At 33.4% G+C, this 23,323-nt stretch overlaps 2 protein-coding genes and 1 pseudogene across 4 annotated transcripts; 1 reads left to right on the forward strand and 2 right to left on the reverse strand.

Annotated features, from left to right (window-relative positions):
- Positions 1–64: 64 nt before the first annotated feature.
- Positions 65–8,778, reverse strand: LOC114372683. Of its 2 annotated transcripts, XM_028330369.1 has the most exons (13): positions 8,594–8,778; positions 6,490–7,944; positions 6,206–6,213; positions 5,703–5,884; positions 4,677–4,718; positions 3,601–3,661; positions 3,400–3,498; positions 2,681–2,775; positions 2,153–2,266; positions 1,459–1,526; positions 1,092–1,202; positions 521–752; positions 65–360 (listed from the first exon to the last, which is right to left on the reverse strand). In XM_028330369.1, the coding sequence occupies exons 2-13, from the start codon at positions 7,836–7,838 to the stop codon at positions 250–252; spliced, it is 2,472 nt and encodes an 823-aa protein (XP_028186170.1). In that variant the 5' UTR covers positions 7,839–7,944; positions 8,594–8,778; the 3' UTR covers positions 65–249. The 2 variants fall into 2 exon arrangements, with proteins under 2 accessions (XP_028186170.1, XP_028186171.1); XM_028330370.1 differs by lacking the exon at positions 4,677–4,718 and having other exon boundaries at positions 8,594–8,773.
- Positions 8,779–9,598: 820 nt separating this feature from the next.
- LOC114370131 lies at positions 9,599–12,980 on the forward strand (annotated as a pseudogene).
- A 4,824-nt stretch (positions 12,981–17,804) lies between these two features.
- On the reverse strand, positions 17,805–22,548 carry LOC114370456 (PHD finger protein At1g33420-like). 2 transcript variants are annotated; one of them, XM_028327815.1, is made up of 5 exons: positions 21,832–22,548; positions 20,845–20,971; positions 20,001–20,216; positions 19,184–19,798; positions 17,805–18,933 (listed from the first exon to the last, which is right to left on the reverse strand). In XM_028327815.1, exons 1-5 carry the CDS (start codon positions 22,163–22,165, stop codon positions 18,102–18,104), a joined length of 2,124 nt encoding a protein of 707 aa, XP_028183616.1. In that variant the 5' UTR covers positions 22,166–22,548; the 3' UTR covers positions 17,805–18,101. The 2 variants fall into 2 exon arrangements, with proteins under 2 accessions (XP_028183616.1, XP_028183617.1); XM_028327816.1 differs by lacking the exon at positions 21,832–22,548 and adding an exon at positions 21,128–21,223.
- Positions 22,549–23,323: the final 775 nt, after the last annotated feature.

Genomic DNA, 23,323 nt, shown 5'->3' on the forward strand with positions numbered 1-23,323 from the left:
CCGATTTCTGTGGTGTCATAAAACCCTTGAACTTTAGACACAGCAAGAGTAACAATTGCAGCCATGAGAGGAAAATTACACGATGTAAGTGATATTTTATTGTTTATTGGAGACCAATATCCAAGCCCCATAAACTATCTTTTGTTACATGAGACAACATCTTTCCAAGTATATCATTTCACCATCTTGCCTAAAAAAACACAAGTGTTTTATAAACTAACTCCTCCATCCCCCAAAATAACAAAAAAGTTAATTCATTGACAAGAAATGCACTCGTGCCAAGGTATATTCCTTTCCAGCAATCCAAACACCTGTTTGCGACCATTGCACATCTTCCCAGTCCAAATTTTCCTCCAGTAACTGGACAGCAAGTGCAGAATATAAATTATGATACAATTGGAAAGTTTAAATATGCATTCTGCACGTAATTTGAGTAACATTGCAATAATGAATCAGGGAGAAAATTCAAGAGACATTCAAAATGCAAGTTGAAAATAAATGAGAAGTGATTTAAAAATACCTCTATATGTTCAATAGGCAAAGGGATGCCAATTGTACGCATCAGTTTCTGTGGCAGAGGCTTCTTACAACGAGACCACCTGAATGCATCAATCATGACATTCTCACAATCATTTTTTTCACCATTTGTAGAATGTGGGTGGTGATTTTGAGACTTTTCTGTGACAGGGTCATGCAACTGGGTTGCTGGTGTAACCTTGACCATCTTCTCTCCAGTAAAACAAAGTTCATATCTACACAGAAATCACTTGTTATTAAAAGAACAGCAGTAGGAAGTTTCTTCTAAACTTCAACAAGATCTCAGACTTTCAAGAAGATCATGGAACAGACCAATAATACTTTTCAAGATCATCATCATGGATTCTTCAAATTCCACAAATTAAAAGGCAGACTGATAAAAAAATGAATTATACATGAAAATAACACTGATAACAGTGAAATTTTATTCAATATATAGTAGCATTTTTATAAGCACATTCCTGTTGCACTTGCATGTGACATTTAACAATTAATGGAGTGACAGTTGAAATACAGACACTGATTTAGAACAAGAACTTTCATATAAAAAATACCTGGACAAATGTGTCTCCAAATACAAAACTTCTCCCTTCTTCAAACGAGCAGATGTGTAGAGTGGCTTTTTTAAACCCTTGTCCGCGACAGTGCTTATACTATATTTTATCCTGACAATTTAAAGTATTATAATCATGAGTATAGATAGTAGGTTTATAAACTAATCACAGTAATCTGAAAATGTGTTGCATGTCAGGTATCTAATTCAGGAAAAGAAATACAGCAACATAATCCACATTGCATTACCAAAATAACAAATTAGTTTCAATTATTCTTTGCACAAAACACACATTACAATATTAGATCAGTCAACTTGTTTATAAAAATATCAGATTAGTCACTTTGCCAAAAAAAAAACTTGCGTACCATGGCTCATTGCAGAGATTGTACTGTATTGTGACTTCTCGAACAAATCTTTGTTGCCGCAATGCATTCTAAAAATAACAGACATCATGGTAATTTCTAGATATAGCAACACAAATCCCAGAGTTCAACATGTGTGGAAAATAAATTCTTGAATACAATAGTTTTTCTTAAGAATAATTATAGAGATTAATAACATAATATATATAGCAACCAATAGAAAGCTAACTCCTGAAAGGTGCAACAGAAAACAGATCCAGTGCAAAAAAACAAAAGGCAGTTTGTGTTTCCCCCAGTTCCCCATTCCCCCCAGTTTCTTGGAGGAAAAAACAATATATCAAATTTAGAAAGCAGAGCAATGCAGAATTTCTGAAGCCAGAAAATAGAATTTAATCAATTAAAGTATTGAACAGCCCAAATACAAACAGTAATTAAAAGCATCGAAAACCTTAACTTAAAAAAAGGGGGAAAAATAAAAAGAAATCAATAACTTACATGCTTGAATTATTGAAAAGCAAAAAAGCAGGAGTCAGAAAGTTCCATATATGGAACAACATAAATAAAATGTTAAGCAAACAAAAATTTAAAGCCAAATTAACCAACATAAATGAAGTAGGCCTGGATCATAACCTAAAGCTATAATTATTGATTAAATTTTGCAGTCAAAGTTGTGTTTATTATAAGATGCTGGACAAACCGAAGCTGCAGCCCTGGTAGTCATTGTCCGCTCAACAGTCACTGGAGCAAGGGTGGGTTCAATAGTTGATGTATGTGTAAGGCAAGGTTCAAGATCAATAGTATCACCTCCTTTCTGAAGATCAACAAAATAGGCAGTTAAATATTAAGTTTTTAATATAGATAGATTCCAGGTTCAACCAATAATAAATTTATACATATGTCCATGTAAATGTTTGGCACAGATGCAGGTGTTAATGGTAGATGTACAGACCCATCTTATGCCCAAGCACTTGTTCCACCCTCATTAGGAAGTTTAACATGTTATGAAACCAGAACTAAAACATTCAAGCAAAACTCGGTAACTTCTCTCTAAAAACAGAAGATATCAAAATGAATAATAAAAGGATATTATCTGTTGACTGTTATGGAAAATAATGAAGTAGATTATATGACATTTAAAATGTATGAAGCTGCAATGAATCACATAATTTCATGGGCTGAAAATTGCAAAGAACAAAAGGAGACTTTGCAGGGGTTCTGATACTACCTTCACAATGCAACACCGCTCAACTCTATAACTACAACCAATTGCTGCACCCCAAGCACGGGAACGTATGTTGTTTCTCAGTGTAGAAATATAGCCTGATATTACATACATAATTAACAACATTAGATTATCCAAATGAAGCTTCAACTGTAAACAGTATCTGTAACCGCAAAAGCAGAAAGAAAACAAAAAAAACTAACAATAGGCTAAATTTCCTGCTATAAGAAGATAAATAAATATATAAAATTCCAAGAAAATAATTATTCACATGTAATTAAATAAGTTTCACAAGGGTGCTTGGTGTAGTATGCATGACAGTGATAAGAGTAACGATATCTTCATTTGGTAATGGTACATGGAGTAGATTTCAGTTCATACGAGTCAAGTCCTACCCCAATAAAATCCCAGACATTCCAGATTTAAATTGGAGAATAAAAGGTTCTCAAGGATGCATCTGAGCAAAATTTGAGGGGATGTAGGAGGTATTTCAGCTTGATTGTTCTAGATCAATATTTAATTATTAGAAAAGAACTCAAACATAAATCTTTTAAAATAGTTTAATGGCAAACTAAAGTTCAACTGGGAGATTTTAAATAATCATTATGTGAGCAAAACTTGTCAAGAAGCAACCCAGATCTAAATAGCTTTTTTCTGAAAAGTATTTTTGACAAAACACAATGGTTTTGAGATAAAATTAAAGGCATGCTGTAAGGACATACAATCTTGAGGAGGTAGCACACGGACAGTTGCACGCAATTCTTGTATGGCTGCATGAGGTGGAGATGCTGTTGGGCGACAGTAACCGGTATGCATGAGAACTGTGCAGGTGCAACAAAATTGCAATTATCCATACTATCGCCAAATATATGAACTGTCATTTATAAGAAAAGGCTAATGCATCTTTTTTTGAAGACATATACCAGCAACAAGATCTGAATCGTATGTGTACACATCGGTCCCCCAAAGCTGGCCACCTCTGACCTGAATATAATAATGTAACTCTCAAGACATGGATAGCAGCATTTATAGGGAAATCATGAATGTTTTCCTGTTTTAGATTTTGAAATTATTCAGAGAACAAGGGAAATAAGCCACAGAAAATTTTCATTTCATCAAAACATTAGAGCATCAAACAAAATGTTCCCCACTACCGACATTCTTTAGTTTAATGCTCTAGACATGACTTTTCTTCCACGCCTAAAATACAAATCAGTCATGTACATTTTTTATTTTATCAAAATGGTAAATTAAATAGGTCTCTATTTCAAAATGTCTGTCATTTAAGGTTTTTGCACGAGGATTAAAAATATACCAAATAACCCAATGCTACATTTGACTAAATTACCCTCACTCCATTGATGCTCCCTCTCATTTCACATAGTGGATATATCAAGAGACAAGAATGAAAGGGCAACTCAATGCATGAGGCTCCAACCTAGTGGGGTTTAGGGAGGGTAGATGTATGTAGCCTTATCCCCACAAGCAGAGAGATTGTAGTCAGGATTTGAACCCACAACCTTACAATGCCAAGGCTTAGAGACAATGATCAAGTTGAAGAGAAGATAATCAATGCCTTCTTGATTTTCTAAAGAAACAGACAAAAACAAACATTTTTTTCAATGCCTTCTTAATAATTTCTTTCTCCAACAAGGAAGCTTAATTTTTATCTCAAGGCTATGGAGTAATGTATGAAGTAGAGTTGAAAAATCAGGTATCTAATCCTAATCACCATCAACCTTTCAACTGCTCAATGTAAAAAACATGCTGTAGGACAGAAGTATAGGAAGGCTTACATATTGAAAACAATTCAAAAGAAAAAGAAAAAGTTTAGACCTGCAGTGGTTTGGTTGTAAAAATACTCTAGCAAGCAAGGGTATTAACTCTTAATCTTTTAAGGCCTTGTATGTTAGGGCATCACTTGACCAAAAAAAAATCACGCAGTCCATACAGGTGGAACTATGGAAGAAGCAGAAGATTTGAATAAATCAAGAGGTACCAGATAATTGGCAGAATATGGATATTGATGTCTCAGAGCATCCTGGATGAATAGACAAACAACATTTTAAAAAATTTCAACTCTAAAGGTTAATAGAGGCTAGCTCAGATCATGAAAGAATTAGAATCAACGTTATTTAAGAAAATTGACTACAAAATTTGTGAAAAAGCACAATTAATAATATGTTTCAACCTTAGGGTACTTAGAGGACTCAAACCCAATTTTAGAACTAAATTTAAACCAAGGCTTCAAAACACAAAAATAATGGCCAAAATAGTTGTAGATAAGGGGATTTATCACAGTTACGATTAAGTATTTAAGTCTAAAAAGAACAGAGAATTACCATACCTATAACTTAAACACCAAAACATGCCGATAAAAAAAAAACTGCAAAACATACATCATTTCATTTAAAAGGGGAGATGACTCTCACAACACCTTTCAAATAAAAGGAATCACTTTGCAAAAAGCAATTACTTTAACGGTATACAATATAATAATGATGCCAATACCATAGTGAACATCAATTGATTTCAGGTCAACATCTTGACCATCTCAATGGCGAAGCACTCATTTGTAATTTTCTTTAACAATATATATCGACATTATATTTACTACATCAACAAGCACATGATAAAGCAAAGGGGATATAACCATTACGAAAGAAAATAGGGGAAATAACCAAGAAAAAAAATAACAAAATAAAAAACATTGCCACTATGGATCACAATCCTCAAACCTTTTTGACTTGTCTTTGACAATTAACAAAAATTACAATTACTTTTGTGGTGTAATGGGCAAGTACAAGTATACAAAACATCAGAAAATGCCAAAAAACTGGAGAAAACAAAAAAAAACAACAAAGACTTAAAATTTAATTAGCATCAAGTAAACAGGAAGAGAAATGGTCAATGTGATAAGAAAATAAAGCCACCAACGCAGTCCCTACTCCCCTCATCCATTCCAAAAAAAATGAAGACACACATTCTTCAATTTTATAATACTAACAAACAAAAATAAACTTACTTGGCGGTTTGTAGCCGTTACATGCTCAGATGGTATCCGAATTTCCAGAGTGGGACCATTATTAGAGCTTTCACCATTTTTCTCCATTTCAGATTGAGATGATTCATGTTCCTTCCACAACTTTATCAGTTCTTGCATGCTTTCGCCAACTTTATAAACAACAGAAGAAACTTCTACTTTACCTGAAATAATAGAAATTATATGTAGTGGACATGCAAAGGAAAGAGTAGCAGAAGCATCAAGCTTTAATTTTCTCTCTTCCATCGAAAAGTAGTACCAAGTACCATTAATAGATTAGCAAATGATAACAAGATCACAGCAAACAACACATTAAGAAGGAAGTGTAAATGAGATGCATAAATATGAAAGAAGAGTATAAATCATAACATATAAAGCAATGGGTCAATAATAGCAATCTCGGCTAAAACCTGCATTATTTCATGAAGGTATAAATTCTGTAGTCTTACATTAAATCAAGCCAATGATATAACATGACAGCATACCTTGAGACCTGCAAAAATATATAGCCAGATATAATTAATAAAAAGAAAATATAGTATGATGAACCTTAACTAAAAATACCATAGAAGTAAGATTCAATCAATTGAGACAAAGAAACTTCTAACAAAGAATTATGAAGCTTCAATTTTTATAACCCGACATAAATGGTATAAAGTACAATTAATATTAAAATGAACAGATACTCAAATGATAATGAAAAGATACTTGCTGGATCATCAAATTTGCAAACGATCAGAAAACAAAGAAAGGTAAAGGAAGAAAGTACCCGTCTTTGTCTTGGGGATGGGATCTGAAAAAAGACTCCCGGTTCGGCGCCTGAGGGCTTCCCCTAGATCGTTGTATCCTCTTACGGTGCTGACTGCTATAATTATAGACCTCCCTCTCCTTCTCCATCACCCCTTCTACATCAGCACACCCATCGTTTGATTCCTTGTCAAGGCCCTTGGTACGTTTATCAGACCTATCCCCTTCTAAATCAGCATCCCTTTCTTTTCTCCTCTCTCTAGCTTCTCTATCTACATTTTTCCAGCTATCAACTTCTTTTTGTTTCTTCTGCTCTGGTAACACAATTTCTTGTTCAGTTAGTTTATCTGATGCATCAACAGATTCCTTCTCGTTATTTGAAACCTCTTTCTCCATTCCATTCCATGATTCTCTCTTCATCTGATCCCTTTCCCTCTCTGTTAAATTTTCTTTCTCTTTTGGAAGATCTTTTTTCTCCCTCTCCAACCTTTCTACATCTCTATCTTCCTTGGCAGATTCTTTGCAGTCACCGGTACTGTTTGTTACTTGTGGACTGTTTCTACGATCACTTCTTTCTTTTTCCCTATCTCCCCATTCCCTATGCTTCACATCCTTCCTCTTTCTATCTTTCTCTTTAGATCTATCATCACCTTTAGGATCAACTTTGTTCTCACAAACAGCTTCATGAGCTTCAACATGATCTCTTTCTCCTGCTGCTGAACTCTCCTTCCCAACCTCAACTGAGCCTTGTGTATTTCCACGTGACATATGCCATGTGTCCCAATTCCCACCAGGGGAATCAGAATATCTTTTTCCTCTATGGTACTCTTTTGAATCTTTCCAATTCAAGTGGCTGCTAACCACATTATAACCATCTTTCTCTGTCTTGGTGTCACCTTTCGGATCATTATGACTATCCCGATCATGCCTGACATCCTTGTTGTCATCTCCTCTACCTTCAACACGCACATCCTTTTCACTCTTAGCACTTGGAGGATCCCTTCTTGCTTCACCATGCAACTCCTTCTTCTCTGTCTTTGTATCGCGGTTCTCAAACCGGAGATCTCTATTGTCCTTGGAATCCCTTGATTCAATCCTGTTCTCAGGGCCAATAGGATGATCTGTACGAGAATCATTCAACGGTGACGACATCCGATACACAGGATTAAGAGGAGATCTTCTATCTGCATCATGAAATTCAGTTCGAGGCACTTTTGCCACCCGGGAGTCCTGAGTTATATCATGAGGCATATGGTACTCATTTGAAACTGACGATGAAACCAACTTGGAATATGTACCCAAATCTTCATTCGGGTGCTTTGAAGATGAATGAACAGACTCTTCATGAGATCTCTTAGGTGCACCACTCATAATGAAAACCCAACAGAGTCATAAAACTCAGAAGCAAGTAATCTGGCAGTGGCAGCTAACAGAATCCCTACCTCTACAGCCTGTTTTGTTATAGAAAACTCAATAACTGCAACCAGCCAAAAAAACAGTTTAGGAAACCACACAAGGCCACAACAATTATCACAAGCATGTACAACAAATGCATCACCAACATTGAAACACACAACAGCAACATTCAAACCTAACAGGAAGACGAAGACAAAGAGATGAGGGAGACAGTAATTGATGCATCATGCAGCAGCATCTGAATATAGTCAGCGCCAAATCAAATTAACAGTATATAAAACCAAATACAAAAACCAATTTGAAAATTTTCAATTGGTTCTTAGACACCGCAGTTGCATACATACAGTTAAAGTTGGGTTACATACAACGGTATAATAAGCGTATGAAGTAAGCAAATGAAAAAGTGAAGAATAACCATTAACGATGAGTGAAAACTAAAAAAAGAAAATAGCAGTAACAGATCTCGAAAATAATTAAAATACAAGTAAAGCATACACAGAGAAATACGGATACCCAACCTCGGAGAACGGAAACAAATGTTTCCGCCAATGAGAAGAATGCGAAACCCAATTCACGTTATATACTACATACTACTACGAGTGGAAAACATTACTCGGAACAGACAGAGATAAATGAGAAAAGTGTGATCAAAGGAACACACAGTTGTGGAAATTGGAAAAGAAAACCCTAGAAATTGTGGATTGTTTCACCTCCGGAGCGCGAGTGAGACCCTCTTTTTTCTCTTTCTTTCTGCTACGTTATGTGTCTGACTCCTCTTCTCGGTCTGATGTTTGAGGAGGCTGCGTGAGACTCTTTCTTGCTGTCGTTTAAGCATGTATGGTATGAATGAAGGTATTATGTATCTAACTTCACTTATTTAATTATGTTAATGTTTTTTTAAAAGCAATTATGTTAATGTTGTGTCTCGTGATTTGTGCAATCCACCCACAAGTATACGAAACACAGCCAAACCACGACACCACCATAGTTAAAAATGTTAAATCGTGTCATTGTGACCAATGTATTCCCTTTCAAATATGTTGTGTAATGTGTGCTACTTAGCTAGGACTAGGAGTGAGTTCCATTTTTCTTTGACAAAAATACATATATTTTATTTTTGTATGTGTATGGAAAAAACTTTCTCTAACCATTATGGAAGTAGTAAATGAAGGTGTTTGGAAAATTGTGCAGGTCTTAGGAATGGGCCTTGAATCTTTCAACATTTTTTTTTCGGGTGATGTTTTGTTGTTCTCAAAGGCAAAGGAAAGCTTGGCAAGAATTATCTCCAGCATTTTGTAAAAAATCATGCTAACTATGGGGGTTTAAAAGTCACCATGACAAAGTCTAAAGCCCTTTTTCTTTTTCTCATGGTATGTCCAGGCATAGAGTTGTTAAAAGTGGGTTAGAACCCGCGAGCCAAACTAGTTCACGGGTTTAAACAGTTGATAAGAGTAATCCACTTCCATTATAGAAAAAAATAGAGCCTGCTCACTATTAAAATTATAATTTAATTATGAAATTATAGTTTATAAAAGTATCCTACATTGTTCTTGGTTTTAAAAAAGAAAAATGAGAAAGTGAGAAAGAAACTAGGCCTTTTTGGCCGTTCGAAGAATAGGGGACGAAGGGGTATTTTGGGGCTTTAACTTTGTTTTAAATTTTAAATAAAATGGGGTGCAAGGTGAAAGTTTTGAGGTGCAGAAAGTTATTGCCTTTTGGAATTATTCAACACAAAAGGCCCAAACCCAGAAAGGCAGAAACTGCACTGCAGCATTGATGGTGGCAACTTGCAACTCTAAAACCCTTTCCACACCCAACCTCTCCTTTCCTCCACATATGGCTTCCAGGTACGACCACTATCTTTCTTCTCCCTCATTTTCATTGAAAACTGAACGAAATAACCCAAAGGGTATGCAAAAAATCGAAGCTTTCCCACCCTCACCAGTCACCAGTTAAAATCATTAACTCTCTGTCTTTGTTGCTGAACCATGCCAAGGCAAAAAAAAAAAAAAAAACACGACTAGCTCCAGATTTAACCATTTGCCACACACGCCGCAAGTTAAAATCTTCACATTGCTGTTAAACACACCACGTGTTTGTTTCTGTGTCTGAACAACTCGCTCTGTCTTTCTTTGCACAGGCGTTTGAGGGCATTCAAGCGTTGGATGAAGTCGAAGGGGTTCGAATGGAGCGATGCACTAGAGTTTGTGGACACCCCAGAAGAGGGAGTAGCGGTGAGAGCATTGTGCCAGTTGAAGGAAGGTGATGTAAGATGCCAAAGGAAGCTTGCCTCACCACCAAGACTAGTGGGGCACGTGAGATCATTGAAGAGGCTGGTTTGGATGGTCATTTGGGGTTAGCATTTGCCATCATGTATGAGAGAAGCTTGGGCGGGGACTCCCCTTTTGCTGGCTACCTTCAACTCTTGCCTTTCCAAGAGTGCGTGCCAATTGTTTGGACCCTCGATGAAGTAAACGAGCTTTTGTGTGGTACTGAGCTTCACCTGGTATACCTTGTATTGTTCAGCTTAATCATTCATGAAGGGTGAATTAAAATTGACCATATAGAGTCATGTCAATACATGTTTCGTTTTTTGATTGCTAATTGTTACATTTTTTTGTGAAAATGGCAAGAGGATGCTGCTTGTTTCTTGGTTGAATTTTTGCTTATTAGATTGTCTTTCGAGTATAGTTAACTGAGCTCCCCATGAATAACTTTTTTTACTTTTGGCATTTGCATTCTAGAATCTCATTGAAATTTTCATATTCTGAACTATGTCAAGCAGTTTATAGTACTGGAAAGAGAATATTCTCCCCATATTGGATTTAGCACCTTTAAAACTAAATCCAAAGTTCTTTGGCATAGAACAATACTTTGCAGCAAAAAGTCTTATATCTTCACGGTCTTTTGAGATTGATAATTACCATGGTTTTGGCATGGTTCCCTTGGCAGATCTGTAAGTAAAGCTTCTGGTCATTAACATGTTTTTCTTTTTTAGTCTTATTGTACACCCATTTATTACATTTTAACTTTGCTCCAACTCAAATTTGTAAGTAAGTGGTTTCAAGGACGCATGCAATTCTTCAATCTCAGTTGAGTGATAATATAGAGGCCTTGAAGCCTTTTCAAGTTTAGTAGAGGCTGAGAAATGTATTGTATCTAGAAAATAATGCTTGTTTGTGTTTGTATACTATACTATTCAAGAAATGCTATAGTATCAATATCTTGTGATGTTTTTAATTTAGATAAAGAATAATAACGAAACTTTCCAAAGAGACTGAGAGTATGTGTAATCTTCATAAAGTGATTTTTGTGCTAGAAACTAGAAAGCACAAATACAACAAATGATACATATACAATATGGCAGACAATAGATAATTTTAAAAATAGCAGGACACCACAACTATAATAAGATATATAAAATTAGCACAAAAAATTTTTAATTCAAAAGATAAAATTGATGTTTTATTTTTGAATGAATCATTGTATACATATAAGACTGTTGTTGTTGTCTTCTAATTATTGTGATATTCCCATCGGTATTGCTACAAAAGTGTAAGAAATAAAGGTAAACAATATAAAATGTAACTTAGAGTATTTGAAGTGTCCATGACCGACATGACACAACTGTAATTTTGTAGTGTCCGTGCTTCCTTGTTTATGTATAAGATCCAGATCTGAAGATTTTCCTATTCTATTAATGCATATATCTAATAATGTAAATACTGTCTTCTGCTCTAGATTCAATCATAAAACAGGCGCTGAGGATGTGCATTTCACTGCCATGTCCTCTAATGATGAATCTGATACTGATGTTGATGGCTGTAACAATGATGAGGGCATTGTCGAGGAGGAAGCATTGGCTCAAAATTCCTCTATAGATATGACTGCGTTAAATAATGGGAACTGCAATGTCAGTGACTTGGATAGTTCTTCACTTAGTGAGAGTGATACTTCTATGCTGGAGATGATTATGACAAAAGATGTCAGCAGTGGAAGTGAGGTTAGAATTTTCCTTTCAGTTATGTGATTTTCTTTGCTTCCATGAATAAATGATCAGTCGTGCATAGTCATAGAATTGAACCTCGGAGTAATACATGCTTATTTATTGCTCATAGTTTTGGAAAAATATATTTTCATTCCGATTTGAAACGTTCAATAACCTCCAATGTTAGTATGCTACTCTTGATGCAACCTCTTATTCTTCCCTTAAAAGGTGCTTTAATACTTAAGAATTCCTATTGCCTAACAGGTATTTAATACTTATGGGATACTGGGTAATGCTGCTTTGCTTCATAGATATGGATTTACTGAGCAAGATAATTCCTATGATATTGTAAACATAGATATGGAACTGGTAATTCAATGGTGTTCTTCCGTGTTTTCGGACCGCCACAGTAGAGCAAGAGTTTCCCTTTGGAGAAGGTTAGGCTATTCTGTATGTGGCAGCCAAGACTCTGACTATTTTGAGATCTCATTTGATGGAGAACCACAGATTGAACTCCTCAGTTTGTTACACATCATGTTATTACCAGATAATGCCTACCATAAGTTAGACCTATCAGTATCGGTTGCCGGAAATTATGATGAATCAAATGGAACCACCCTTCTGAATGGTGATATCTTTCCTAGTAAAGCATTTAATATGAACAATAAATCCTTGCTGCCCAAAAAAGTTTGTGATGCCCTGTTGTCGCTTTCTGATATGAGGGAGAGTCTCTATGGTTTGAAATCAATTGAAGATGATATTGAGGCATTGGGAAGGTGTAGTTTAATTAGAGAGAGAAAACTGTATCATTCTTTGATGCTGCGCATCAATGAAAGGAAGATCCTTCAGAGGCTCAGAAATTATGCTTCACAGCCATTTAAAAATAAAATCACGAACCATGGTTCTCCGAGGAAGAAGTTGAAAAGAACAACAAAGAAAACAAGTTGATTTTTTTAGTGTTTATTTTATTTTAATTATTTTTCTATGAGATGCTTTAACTTGTATTTTGGTGCACCAAGTCATTGGCCTATGCAAAGTAGCAAAGCCGTCTCTTTCATTTGTCGCATTTGGTTTTTGGTCAGCAATAAAACATCGTTTTTCTTTCATTAGTTCCTTAATTTATCATTTGTGTTTCCGTCATTTTATGCCATGATCTTTCATCTCATGCTCTTATATTGATATATTGTCCTCTTGTACAGTTATAATGTATCAAATGTTTGAGGAAATCCTTATGTGAGATAAGATGTTAAGATGATGAGCTTTTGTATAAATTGAAAATTTTTCTTGAAAGAAGAAAATATAAGAAAATTAAACTTTGAAGTAAACCAATAGGAAAAGTTTCCTTCTTTTCATTAAAAGGAATCAATAAATTAATGTGTTGTTTCAATTTATTTTCAAGAAATTGTTATTTACTTTTATTAATTTTGTTGGATTTTTTTTTTGAAAAAGTAAACTAGTATTTATGATGATTTACGAGAATTATGTGTATAGAAGTTTATAAATGTGAATTCCATTAATGAAAAGACCTCTCTAAATGACTTCTCCATTTTTGTTGCTTCAACAAAGCAAGTAAGCAGTGATGGAAAAACCTCTCTAGATCATTCGATTCAGAGGTCAACGAAGATATCCTCAAGATACGACTGCATACGTAAGAATTCAAATAGTCTTCAATTACTTGGTTTCACTTTGAAAAAGCAAGGATACTATATATATATATATATATATATATATATATATATATATATATATATATATAAATTAGACATTTTGACACAGAACTGGTTGTCATTATCACCGAAAATTGACAGGGAAGGAACGTATTACTATGAATTTAATTTTGATGTACTGTTATTGCAATGTTTTATATTATTAACTAAATAGAAATTATTTTTTATCCGACTTCTGTAAAGAGATGAGAAAACCCCTTCTTAATTTTAGTAGAAACAAATCCCACTTATAACCCCTTCATTACAGTTTTCTATCTTTATTTAGTTTTTTTTTGCATTTTTTAATTTAAAATAAATTATAAAAAACTAGCCATACTTCTCAAATGTTTTAATTTAAAGAGAACGGAGTATATAATCCACGAGTATTGAAAAAAAAATTAAATAATTTTCTATTGTTAGTTAAAAAACAAGTGAAACTCATGGGGTACACATCTACACAATCTGTTTTTTTCTTCTCCTGCACACAATTACACCATATGCAATAACTTGTTATTGTAAAAGAAAAAAATATTGTAAATAAAACAATTAGTAATAATATTTAGACACTCCTAAATGTCAAACATCCTATTAATATCTCTAATTTTTTTATTTTTGTATTTCTATATCAATAGATATTAGATATTAATATATTTTATTATATTTATATTTTTCTCTCTTCTCTCTATCTCTCTTAAGTGTCATTTGACATTAACACAATAAAATCTGATCCCATGAATTTTCCTAGTATTTTGAATATTAGACTTGGACAAAGGGAATGGCCAATAGAGAAAAAGGATGAATCAATAAAGCCCGTGGCCAAATGTCAAAAACTTAACGCGTAAGCCATATATTAACATAATAGAAAAACCGTATTAGAATTTTTTTAAAAAGAAAATCTAAGATGACTTTTTAAAAAAAATGTCTTAAATGGTACTTGTTAGTTAAAAAAAAAACATTGTAAGATGATTTTCGTATTTAATACGGTTCAATTTAAAATTGTCTCAGGAAAATTATTATTCTAAGACAATCTTAACTTGAAAACCATTTTAAAATAGTATCATTTTAAGATAGTTATTTATTTAAAAATCATCTTAAAATGATAATTTTTTAAAACGATTTTTTAGGAATCAATAAAGATGACTATTAATGTCGAACAATTTTAAAAACTAATTGACACCTTTGTGTTTCCATCCTATTTGATTATTAAAATATATAATTAATCAACAAATTAATTAAAATTAAAAAAATATATTTAACCAACATTTTGAATTAAACTAAAATATTTAAATTACAAAATAGATATAAAATCACAAACAATAGAACAAAATATTTAAATTTAAATAATACAGTAAATTTTAAAATACAAAAAATATGTTTTAAACAACTTGAGAAAATCAGAAAAATTGTATTATTTTAAATTTAAATATTTTATTATATTATTTATAATTTTATATCTATTTTGTAATTTAAATATTTTAGTTCATTTCAACTTGTTGGTTAAATATGTTTTTTAATTTCAATTAAGTAGTGGATGAATTATGTATTTTAATAATCAAATAAATTGAAAATATAAAAAATTTCTTCTTTAAAAAAAATTAATAACATATATAAAATAATATTATTTTCAGTTTAAACAAAACATAAATATATATAGTTAATAACACAAAAAAATAGAAAAAAAAAGTAGTTTGAAAATCGATTCTCTAATAATCGATTTCTTAACTTGATTTTAAAAAAAGAATATTTAGAAATTGATTCCTCAATTGATTTCTAAAAATATACTTAAGATATATGTAAATATGATTTCTTAAATAAAAACAAAAAACAAAAGATGAAAATTGATTTGGGAGAAACCGATTTCTCACTTTAAATAATATTTTATATTATGTATGTAAATAATTTTTTGAATATATTATTTGGATAAATAATTAATATACTTATATTATTTGGGTAAAAAACTCGAAATGTATAAGCATCAACCGTCTTTTACCTCATACCCATATATATTTTTATGAGTTTAATTTTTATACTCTCAGTTAATTAGAAAGTATTTTTTTCATAATTTTAAGATATCTATATATTATAAGAGAAAAAATATTAATATTATTATTTTTATTTAATCATCAATTATTATATATGAAAAATTTATTAATTTTTATTATAATTATCTTAAAATCCATACCAACCATAATTGGTGAATTAGTCATTGTCGAATGCTAATGTAAAAATGTTTTACCGTCACATTAATACATAAATTATTTACTCAATAACTATTACAAGGTTTTCCATCTTGTCATTTTTAGGCGTGAAAGTAACCGTGAAGACCCTTAACCTAAAGTGTGTTTTGACATTATAGGGCCGCCTATATAGTATATACGTTGAACTTTCAGAACTTAATTGCAAACTTTATGCTTTAAGTTCTTCAACTCATGTGTATTGTCATCTGATTATTTGTCCATCATGTAATCTAACGTAATTAACTCTAAAACTAAACCTGAGTAAGTGGGGTCGTTATGACTTATGAATGTTGATGCCATTGAGATTTCTGAAAGAGGAAAAAAGTACAAAATATGAGTGTCGTTCAATTTTTGTGCGAAAGTGGGAAGAAACTTGATAATGAAAAAGAGGGGAATATTGTCCAACATGAAGCAAGAATTCTTTTTAGTATTTTACGTCCTTGTTTTTGCAAGTGCTGTAGACACGTTTGTTATGGTAGTCCTCTCTCACTTCAAGCCTGCTTACTTTGCAAAGCAGAGCGTGATGCCATCTTGAATTTTCAATTATACTAGTGTTTTAACACCTGAATTGCATAAAATATTTTATATCATTTAAATTATATTTTATATTTATAATAAACATGTGATATAATGTTATTTTTAATTTTTAATATTTTAAAATAATATTGAAATTTAACTTAGAATTCAAAATATTGAAAATGATAAATTGAAATAGATAAGAATTAAAAAAATGAATTAATTAAAAATATTTTTGTTCAAGAATGACAGCTGCTATAAACATTTTCTTTCAAGATACATATTCTAATTTATATACATAAAATATATAAGATTATTACTATTAATTATCAAGTTTCAACTAAAATAATTTTAAGGAACATCAATTATTTTAATTTCTTTAAAATAAAATATTAAATAACTTTTATGTTTTTCATAAAAATTTATAGTTTTTCTGACAAATTTGTTACTTTATTTTTTTCAATCAATAGTCGAATATCCTTAACCACAAGTTTTTCTTCTTATATCCTATATACTGTATCAAATGCATTAAGAACAAATATTTTTTAATAAAAAAATTATTCGTAGACATTAAAAACAAAGAACATAAAATATATAATAATTCACACAACTTATCTAATAAACGCTAGATTTCTTAATTTTCCTTTGAAATATTTTATACTTTTAAATATATTTTTTTATGGCAAGTGCATTCCTTTAAACCAGTTTGTTATTGGTTTTAGTTTTTTTTATCCCGGGAAAACACTAACATTTACTTTAAATAATTAACACTTCAAAATATATATTTAATATTCCATAAGTCATGTACTTATACACAAGATAAATAAATAATTAATACTGTTAAAACAAAGATAAATAAATAATATATGCTTAATTATATTATAGTAGTCCAAAACAAAGATAAATCTTGCCGTAAAAAAAAAAGATAAATAAATCATTAATACTGTTAAAACAAAGCTTTTATATTGTAGTAATCCTAAGTTTTTGTGAAATTTTGATTCTCAAGTTTTAATTATGTGAATTTAATTTTTAAAATATTATAATTATACAATTTTAGTTTTAATCAAAATTATTGACACTAACACGTGTTGACATGGCGACGACATAGCGACATGGCATCACGGCACCAAAATTATCTAATTGTGATACTTTAGGGACTAGAAATATACACTTAACTAGTATTAATATTATTAATGATATTAATTTTAATTATTTAATTTTTAATTACCGCTGATATAGAAAATATTATATCATTGAATTTAAACCCGCAACAATGTTATAGGACTACCTTTAAAACTGAATTGACTCTATCAGTTCAATAACCAATTCAGTTTTAAAATCCTTGATATACAGATAAAATAGAAAAATATAATTAAAAATTAAAAAAAAAAATGAAGTGATACTTTGCAAAACCTATTTTAACCAACTTTTAAAAATAACACCATTATAAAGAAAAATTGTTGAAATAGATGAGTTGTCAGAAGACCCATATAATCATTAAAATGTGCTCTAAATATACCAAGAAGCTCCTTTTGAACTGAAGAAAAGAAAGTTGAATATGCTCACATTTCCCCTCTCCACCCTTCACAGGTTAGACTATATACACAAAATAAACAACCGAAGGTAGAACCTGCTGAAATATGAACAAGACATGCCCCGTCCCTGAACCTACTACCTCTAAGGCCTATCTGTGTTATGTACAGGTACTTTCAGGCCAAAGCAAAATAAACAGAAGAAAAAGGAGCTTTTCATACACATCTTATCTGACTAATTAAATAACATCAGATGGCACTGGCAAGCCGTTTCTGAAGCAACTACTACCACTAACGTTAGTCACAGTCTCATCTTTGCAGTGCCCACTAGATTTGAGTTTTGATTCAGAGTGTTGGCATTTCTGGCAAACAAAACGTGCTGGAACAGGATCAGTGTCGTGGATGTCAGAACACCTGGTGTGTCGCCACACTCCACATATATCACACGCCAACATTCTCTCTCCATCATCATCCTTGGCTCCACAGCTGCAATCTACCGTCCACCTCTCAAGTCCACGTTCCATTCGGAACTTGCTCAACCCATTTTTCCCAATGCATCTTCCTCGGACACAAACTACATCTCTCGATCCTAACAAGAGCTTGACCAGGGTGGAATCGTCGACACCGCTATAGCCATGTAGCTCATCAACTTGAAATCTTCTGAACATTAGATATACATCTTGGAAAGCATTTGCTGCTTGATTCTTAAGCTCAGCCACCGTGGCATTCAGGGGCAGCACAATTAATTCTGGTGGAGTTATAGCTTCTGAATCTTCAAACTCATCTACAAGTTCAACATGACATGAGAGGCGAAACATCTGCGAGTCTGACAATGGCAACATCTCAGGATTATAATCTTTTACAAACTGCTTGCAGTCAAAAAGCTTCTGAGCTGAGCTCATTACAAGAGTCCTTGTCCCTGCTTCATAGTTTACCATCATCTGAGGATGAAGCAAAGAGTCGTATAAATATCTCAAGCATTGTAGGAGATTTTCTTCAGATGGATACTTCGAGCCTGAAGAATTATTGTTTGCTAAAATTCCATAGCAAGCACCAGTTGCAGCCTCAACTCTAAAGCAAATAAAATACCACAAATCCACAATATCAGAACCGTTACACATGATCACATCGCATAAAAGTAGAAGGAAGAGAATCTTGCAAATAATACAAATATAGCATCAATGCTTTGAAAAGAACATCAATATATCAAGACCCAACCTCAATATTAAGAGAGTGCTAATGGATTTTATATGCAAACACTTTAGTAACAGTCCAAAGGAAAATCCACGTAAAACAAGCTGTAATTAGATTGAAGTCTAACCTGAACTCATAAACTCCAGTTTGAGGATTGCATCGGCTATTAACAACCATTCCACCATAGACCATTTTCCCTCCCAGTTCTCCAAGGCAATAATCAAGCAGCTCTGGAGAGCCCAACTTGGAGGCTGCGCCCCTAAGAGCACGCCAGCTCACCCACTTAGACTCAGACACTGCACGCAGCACTCTGATCATGGCTTGCTCCACACGTTCAATGTCACTCTTATCCCAAGATATTGACAGTCCAGAAGCATTAAAACGACGCTTCTTGCAGGTTGTCTCATCAACATTTGATGCAGTCTTGTGAGCATCACCAATCAAACCCATTATGAAACAAAAGAGGTCCCTTATATTTACAAGCTCGTGTTCTGACAAAGATTGGTAATATTTGATCATATCCTGCACACGAGAGTCAGGCATCTTTCCCTGGGAAAAGGTGGACAAGGGTAGATTGGATAGGCTTTCAACAGCAGACTTGTATGATTCATGTGTAAGACAGTAGCTGCCAGAGCCAAATTTATAACCCCAGTCACCATACCATGGATGTCCCTTCATAATGGCATGAAGCAAGCGATACTCTATCCCATATTTCTTTGAAACATCCATCACGCTGACTTTTCTGCCCATGACAAAAGTGAAGAAAACAAAAGAGTTAACTCATAGCTATATCCATATAAAATACAAATAACCAAACAAATATTCATTATTCCCCACCTCACTGCTAACTAGGTGAGGAGTGTCAGAAAAGAATTAGCTCCAGGACAATGGAAGTACAAGTCAGAAAAGAATAGAAATGAGTAATTACAATCAAGAATCCTAACCTGACTCCAAGAGTCTTGCATAGGCGATCCCAGAAATCCATAATATGAATACCAGAAAGAAATCTAGAGCCCCCTTCTCTGCCATTAACCCGAAGAAGGTGCCCATATCCATTGGTGTGTACTACGCCATGTAAAAGATGAGTCGTGTTCTCTAATTGGTGGTACACCCAATCCTCGACATCATCAGTGGTAGTGACATGGTTGCATGACTTGCATCTGAAGATAGAAAGAAAGCATTACCCAAAATGTAAGATCAGGGACAGCAGCATTGCATTGATCCAAAATAAGTTTTGCTTAACACCATTTTGGTGATAAGCTATTTTCAAACAAATAACAAGGCAAATCCAAACATGCACTGAGCCTCAAACGAAAGGAAACTACCCTCTCCTTCGGCATAAGGTGAAATTTCATACTAACAGAACTACTTCACTCGTAGTAAATTGAAATTAATCAAAGGAACCTCAAAGACACAAAGTCCCAACAAATTTTGAGCTCTAAGATATAGGCATTCCATTTCAGCAATCAACCAGATTAACTTAGAAAATTAACTCGGAAGCTATAATGTTTTTCATTTAGAGAACGGCTAATTTTCGAGACTTTGATTCCCAAATTTGAATCTAGAATAAAAGAAACAGTAGGCGAATTAGCAGTAAATGGCTAACAAAAAATTGACAGAAATAAGAATAGCAGAGACATATTCCAATTTATTCGGTTATCAGTTACTCTAGACATCAATTGACAAGCAAAAAAGGAAAAACAAAAAAAAAACAAAAGATGACAAAGGTTTCATGAAATAGATTTTTTATAATAAAAAAAACTGCTTGGATAGCATGAAGTTACTCACTTGGATTCTGACAAATGCAAGATGTCTCCACAGCACATACACGGCTTGTGGTACCCACCAATGGAGCTCCCATCGGCTTTGATTATAAAATGGTAACGTTTCCCGCACACCGGATGGCCGCTCCAACCTAAATAATAAATCCATAAGTTTCAAAGAAATAACAAATATTACAAATTAACCAAAAAAATTGACAACCCACGCGAATGTCCTCATAAATAAGAATTACTAGTAATAAATAAATAATAAAAATCATAAACAGTAAACTAGGAAAGAGCATGATTACGATTTATGAGAATTATGATTTATCAAAAAAGATCAGTATGCGGGGCGCGCATAACTTGAGAAGCACGTCAGTACTAAGCAAAAAAGACAGAAGCAAAGTTGGACAACAACAATGACTAAATATCTTCAATATATTAAATATTAATATTAATATTAACAAGATGACGATATAATCATAGCTGTCACGCAACAAAGACAGCCAAGAACATGGCCCACAAAATTATGACAGACACGAGGCAGCTCACATTCCTGCCATCTGTCCCAATTTCTTATAGGCCCCACCAATCACCTACCCCTTCTTTTCTCTTCTGATCTTCCAATATATCTCTTCTGGATCTTATCGTCACCGTGTCGACGATACGTTACACATGCACTTCTAGTTATAATTTATTAGACACTTTCCTTCTTAATTCTTATAAAGATAATAATTCAATAACTGAATATTATTCTGCTGTAAGCATAGTTATAAACTTCATTATTTATGATGATGATTGGGTTGGTAATTGGCATATTAAAGTAAATAATAAAAATAAAATAAATGTCATATCGCGAAAAGAACACGATAATTTCGGGGAATCGATTCATTCTTTTCAGTTTGCATGTTTTCAAGTAACCGGGAACCGAAGAGAAACCTGAAAAAAGCGATAAAACCAAAGCGATTCATGGAAAAAAAGAACCGGCTGAAGTACTGGCGAGTCAACTCACCGAAAACTCGGCACTGATCACAGTAAACAGATCTGGATCTGGCGACGTCCTCCTCGACGACGTCGAGGCACACTACCGGCGCGTCGGGGCCCTCGGTGAGCTCGCCGACGCGGAAGACGATCTGCCACGTCAGCAGGTGCGGGAAGAGCGCGGACGGCGGCGGAAGAAGCGCGTGCTTCGTCAGAAAGGCGCGCACGTTGGAGCGGAACGGTCCACCGGCGAAGTTCTCAGCTTCGGCGAGCGACGGCGTGGGGAACGTGAGGAAGTCGTAGAAATCGGCGGTGACTCTCTTCTTCGCGGCGCGTTTGAGGCCCTTCCCTCCGCTCACGACCATGATGGAGGCGGAAACAGGCGCGTGGTCCAGCGTTGGAGGCGCGTGAAGCAAGATCTCGACGGGGAAAGGATTGAAGCCTCTGGATCGGGTAGCGAGGAGAGAAATACGGGATCGGAGTTTGGAGGTTGATAGAGAGAGAAAGAATGTAAAGAGAGAGAAAGAAAGAGAGGGAACGATGGTTTCAGATTAGGGTTTGGTAGTGTGTTTTTCTGTGTGGATGGTGAGATTTGATGGTCGTCGTTGGATTAATCTGGGATCAGTATTTTTTGTTTGTATTTATACGCACAACACATTAAATCATTCTTACAGTATTGGAAAGAGGAAAAAGGAAAAAAGAAATATTCGTTCTGGGCATTCGCCTGTTTTGGAAAATTGCAAGAGAGAGAGAATTTCAAGGATCGCAAATCTTAGCCGTTAAGCGAGTTTACCGCCATCATAGGTCATGCATATTAGACCACGTTTTTTTCGTATTTTTTTTTAACAAAAATGGGAAACCTTTATTTTTTACAAGGTTGATCCCAAAGATGACTAGATGCATTGCATTTTTAGAAATAAAAATAAAAAAATTTATATCTTTCTTTTATTGAATTTAAGATAACTTTTTTTTTATTTTGCTTTATTTGCAAATTTAGGGTGTGTTTGGTTTGTATTTTTATTTTCTGAAAATTATTTTTATTTTTAAAATATTAGAATTATGAAAATATGTTTGGTTTGACTTCTTATTTTCTGTTTTTAGGAAATAAAAAAATTAAAAATTTATGATATATTGATTTCTTGTCTTTTTTATATTTTTAGATTTACTTAAAAAACGAAATTTTATTGTTTTCATTTTCTAGTTATTTTTTGTATTTTCACTAAAAATATTTTCAAAAATCTAATCAAATACATTTTGATCACCATTTTCTATTTTTAGTGAAAATAAAAATAGTCAAACTAAACATTCCTTTATCTTTTTATTTTTTTAAGTGTTCACGATTACATGTTCACGTGGAAGAACTGATTATTTAAAAAAAAAAAAAAAGCAATGCATGATTAAAATAATCCTTTATTTCCTAGTTAATATTTGTTCACACTGTTCACATAAATCGTAATCACATGTCAATGCCAATTTTCTACTAAGAATTGAGAAAGGGATAAAATGAAAGGTAGGAGATTTAT

This window comes from Glycine soja, chromosome 10 (assembly GCF_004193775.1).
Source record: "Glycine soja cultivar W05 chromosome 10, ASM419377v2, whole genome shotgun sequence".
Lineage (NCBI taxonomy): Eukaryota > Viridiplantae > Streptophyta > Magnoliopsida > Fabales > Fabaceae > Glycine > Glycine soja.

Bases quoted from the DNA above. Each gene is read 5' to 3' on its own strand.
- LOC114372683 (XM_028330369.1), bottom strand. From the start codon at position 7,838: ATGAGTGGTGCACCTAAGAGATCTCATGAAGAGTCTGTTCATTCATCT. The intron at 3,499-3,600 runs GTATATGTCTTC...GCACCTGCACAG, and splicing joins CGATTCAGATCTTGTTGCTG to TTCTCATGCATACCGGTTAC. The intron at 1,203-1,458 runs GTACGCAAGTTT...TTAAATTGTCAG, and splicing joins AATCTCTGCAATGAGCCATG to GATAAAATATAGTATAAGCA.
- LOC114370456 (XM_028327815.1), bottom strand. From the start codon at position 22,165: ATGGTCGTGAGCGGAGGGAAGGGCCTCAAACGCGCCGCGAAGAAGAGA. The intron at 20,217-20,844 runs GTGAGTAACTTC...TTCTATCTTCAG, and splicing joins TTGCATTTGTCAGAATCCAA to ATGCAAGTCATGCAACCATG. The intron at 18,934-19,183 runs GTTAGACTTCAA...TATTTGCTTTAG, and splicing joins ACTGGAGTTTATGAGTTCAG to AGTTGAGGCTGCAACTGGTG.